Source organism: Elephantulus edwardii, unplaced genomic scaffold, assembly GCF_000299155.1.
Source record: "Elephantulus edwardii isolate Elephantulus edwardi_28Jun2011 unplaced genomic scaffold, EleEdw1.0 scaffold00131, whole genome shotgun sequence".
Taxonomy (NCBI): domain Eukaryota; kingdom Metazoa; phylum Chordata; class Mammalia; order Macroscelidea; family Macroscelididae; genus Elephantulus; species Elephantulus edwardii.
Window position 1 is genome coordinate 5,499,388 of NW_006399881.1, and position 4,519 is coordinate 5,503,906.

Here is a 4,519-nt window from a genome sequence, read left to right on the forward strand (position 1 = left end):
TCGCTATGAGTCGCAAACGACTTGACGGCACATAACAACAACAACAACATCTGATCCAGTGTAGTGTTCATTTTTCATAACCTCTTTTCTTAGTTTCCCCTTACCTCAATTTCCGTCCTATTTTAAAACAGTGGCATCATGCAATATTTGTGTTTTTATGACAGAGATATTTCACTCAGTATGTCCTTCAGACTCATCCATTTTGTATATTTTATGAGTTCCTTGTTTTTCAGTGCTGCATAGTATTCCTCTGTGTGACTATACCCCATGTTCTCTATCCATTTGTTTGTTGATGGGCACTTGGGCTGTTTCTATCTCTTTGCTATTGTGAACAATGCAGCAATAAACATGGGTGTGCATACCTCTGTTTGGGTGGCAGTTCTGGTTTCTTTAGGGTATATTCTCAGTAGTGGAATTGCTGGGTCAAATGGTATTTCTATTTCCAACTTTTTGAGAAAGCTCCCTACTGCCTTCCAGAGTGGTTGAACCATTTTACACTCCCACCAACAGTGGATAAGGGCCCCAGTTTCTCCACAACCTCACCAGTATTTGTTGTTTACTGTTCTGTTAAATTTTGCTATTGTTACTGGGATGAGGTGATATCTCATAGCTGTTTTGATTTGCGTCTCTCTTGGACTGGCGATTTTGAACATTTCTTCATGTGTTTGTTTGCCTTCTGAATGTCTTTTTTGGTGAAGTGTCTGTTCATATCCTGTGCCCATTTTCCAATTGTGTTGTTTAACTTTATTTTGTTTTGGTGCTCGAGTATTTTATAAATTTAGATATAAGTCTATTATCAGACATAAGTCCATTATCAGACATGTCATTACCAAATTTTTTTCCCAGTCTGTGGCTTCCCTTTATACCCTGTTGGAGAAGTTTTTGGAAGTGCATAGGGATTTGATTCTTAGAAGAGCCCATTCATCTATTTTATACTTTCCTGGTTATAGGATTTTCAGGATGCTTGGAAGACTGTTCAAATTATGGATTAGAGCTTCTAGAGTTCTTTCAACCTTTTCTCTATTGAAGTTTATAGTCCATGATTTTACTCCCAGGTCCTTGAACCACTTTTAGTTGTTTTTTTGGTGTATGGTGCGATGTGTGGATCTTACTTGAGTTTTCTGCAGATAGTTTTCCAATTTTGCCAACGGCGGAAAAGACATTTGAAAAAAAAATGGCATCTGCTAGGTTCCCAGACAGAAGAGATGTGCTCTGAAAAGAGACTGAATGATTTAGTCATCCTTGAGAAGCCAGTGTATGCCACTGTAATAATTTCCTTTCTTTATTGTAAAGCAGAGTTGGAGGACAGAGTTCTAAGAAATGAAAAATACTGTCAACTACCTTGCTTTTGGTTACTTGTGCTGTGTGACATACATTTTATTGCTCTTTCCTTTTTAGTGAATCATTTTTCAGTTTGGGTCTTCCACGAAACAGCTGTTGTCTGATGGCACTTGATCTCAAAGTGTGGTCACTACACCAGCTCCATCAGCATCACTTGGAAATTTGTTGAAAAAGAAAACCTGGCAAAGCATAGCCCTGACAGATTAAAAAGGAAACTCTGGGAAAAAAAAATAAAAAAGGAAACTCTGAGGATGGGGTCTAGCATTTTGTGTTTCAAAATGCCCTCCAGGTGATTGAGATACATTTTCAGAACAATTCATCTAGAGGAAACTCAAGTCACCAGCAACGACTTGGTTCTCAATGACAGCGTCCCTCCATTTGGTTTCTGAGGCTGTGAATGGTAATGGGAAGAGACTGTCCATCTTTCCCTTATGGAGCCACTGGTGGACTTGAACCACTTGAGACTCTTTTTTTTTTTCTTCTTCCTGCATTGGGATTTATTTGTACAAATAACACAGGAGGTCACCAGCCCCATGCAGATGGCAGCAGCCCAGGGGGTTACACCAGTTCTTCTGTCCTCAGATGGAGAACTCAATTATGGAGCCTTTGCAGGGGCCTGGGCACCTTTAGGAGCCTGGCTTGGAGCAGGAGCCTGGGTTGAGGCCTTAGCTGGCGCCTGGGCTGCAGCAGCCTTGGCTGGCGCCTGAGTTGAGGACTTTGCTGGAGCTTCGGCCTTCCTCTCAGCCTTGGCTTTGGATTTTGGCTGGTTAAGCCTGAACCCCTTGGCAATGTGGGCCTGAGCATGCTTCCCAAGCCTGGGATGGGTGATGTAGGCGAGTTGGCTGAACTTGCGGTTGACACCCCTTGGGATCCTGGGCTGGACCTCTTTGGGCTTCGCAAGAGCCTTCCCAGCCTCAGTACGTTCATCCATGGCCTTGGCATTGTTGGCTTGCATCTTCTTCAGGCCCCTGTTGTTGTGCTTCTTGGCAAAGTGCATATTCCTCAGGAATTTGGGGTCTATTCCCTTAAGAGACTCATATCGTTGCAATCTTGGTTTCTTGATACCATTTCTGTGCCATTTTTGGGACTGGTTGTGTGTGGTGTGGTTTTTGGACTTGACCATATCTGCACTGTCGCCGTAACTCCCAGAGCGCCAGTCCCACTTGAGACTCTTAATCTTTGGATTAGAAGTGAGATTCTCTGTAGACTATGCCACTGGCCTATATTATTATTATTATTATGTACCATCAAGTCAACTGTGACTCATCCAGCAACACTATGAACAATAGACATGAACCTTGCCCTGTGCTGCACCACCCTCATGGTCGTGTGCTCGAGTCCATTGTTACCGTCACTGTGTCAGTTCAGCTTGTTGAGGATCTTCCTCTCTTTGTCTGACCTTCCAGCATGATATGATTTTCTGAGAACTCATGCTTCTTGATAATATACCCAGATTACGTGAGGTGAAGTTTCCCCATCCTTGCTTCTAAGAAATACCCTGCTTGCGCTTCCTTCAAGACTGTGTTTTTTAAGCAGCCCATGGAATATCTAATACTTTTCTTCTTTTTTAAAATTTACAAATTGTTGTCATCCTAGATATTTGTACCAAAAATTATTTTATAGTGGTTTGCATACAAAATTATTATACATTTTGTTTCACACTTTACTTCATTCCCATTGAGTTTCATACAATCATTCCCATACATTTTGCTTTAGAGAATTAATTGCCATTGAATTATGCCCACCATTACCACATCTCTTCAGCTCCCTGTCAGATCTTTCCCATTTCCTTTACCCCTTCCCTCCACCCATCATATTGTGGAACCTTATGGTTCCCCCCATCCCCTTTCATCTCTCTCCTCCCACTCTTTCTCCCCTTGGGCCCCTATACACAATTTACTAGTTATCCTTCTTCTAAGACTCTTCTTACAGGAGTTTATATTTAAGAAATGAAGTCTATATGGTTCTTAGAGTTGTAAAATAAAAAGTTGGGTTTTGTTTCTAACAGTGCAATTTGCCTGATCAGAGACATCAGTGAGAAATTAACCTAGAGTCTGCAGAAAGCTGTTCCAGAAGATCAGGAATAATTAAAAGATACCTGTTCTCACCATTTCTGTCAACACCGTACTAGAGGCTACTAGCCTTCAAGGTAGTGAGTGTAATTAGACAAGAAGAAGAAGAAGAAAAAGATAAAGAACGAAAAGTCATTAAGACTATGAAGGAAGCAATAATACTCTATTTGGAAAAGAGACGATCTTATAGATAGTAAATCCTGATGAAGCCCCAAAAGTCTATTAAAGCTAATAAATCACTTCAGCAAGGCATGGCAGAGTTTCCCCATCAAGGTTCTGGTTAGTCCAGTGGATAGTAGGTAGATTTTAAGAGCTGAGTAGCTGAGTCCTGTCATGTACATTCACTGGATGTGCCTTCTCATGCTTAGAATAATCACGGACACTGTAGTCTCAAGAGTGCAAAGAGGACTTAAAGCACTTAGTAATGAAGAACAAAGATTAAATACAGCTTTCAGTGTGGATTACATTTCAAGAGAAAGAATTTTCAAATTCTCCCAACGGAGCCAATAAGTGTGTTTCTTATTGAACGCCCAGGAACACAAGGCAGAGAGACTTCAGCAGTGTAAGCAATACCCCAAAGGCCTAACATGATCTTAAACCACAGTTGCCATAAAATAGATTGCAACTCATGGTGATTCTGTGTATGTTGGATCAGAATCGTGCTCCAGAGGGTTTTTTTTTCTTTACTTAAAGAAAAAGAATCTATTTTTATTTTGTTGCTGAGAACATACATAGCAAAAAGTTACACCAACACCAGTTTCTATATGTACCATTCAGTGACACAGATTATATTCTTCAAGCTGTGCAGCCATTCTCATGGTTTTTTTTTTTCGTTGTTTATAGGGTTTCCAGTGCCTGGTCTTTTCCAAAGGGGATTGCCAGGCCTTCTGAAGCACATTCGGGCAGATTTTAACCTCCAGTCTTTTGATTAGCAGTGAGTGAGCTAGCAGTTTTCCCCTGTATGGAATTTGAGTCCTTTATTCTTAGAGGTTAATGATATTTTAAAAATGTCTTTTTCTAAAATCAAGCTGATCTGATGGTGGTTATGAACGTGAAAATAAGATCATGTTCCACTATTGAAAGTTATTCTCAATAGTCAGCTTATT

The 4,519-nt window shown here is 40.6% G+C and overlaps 1 protein-coding gene across 1 annotated transcript; it reads right to left on the minus strand.

Annotated features, from left to right (window-relative positions):
- Nucleotides 1–1,936: 1,936 nt before the first annotated feature.
- On the minus strand, nucleotides 1,937–2,464 carry LOC102867743 (60S ribosomal protein L29-like). Its single transcript, XM_006893822.1, has 2 exons — nucleotides 2,075–2,464; nucleotides 1,937–2,017 (listed from the first exon to the last, which is right to left on the minus strand). The coding sequence occupies exons 1-2, from the start codon at nucleotides 2,462–2,464 to the stop codon at nucleotides 1,937–1,939; spliced, it is 471 nt and encodes a 156-aa protein (XP_006893884.1).
- Nucleotides 2,465–4,519: the final 2,055 nt, after the last annotated feature.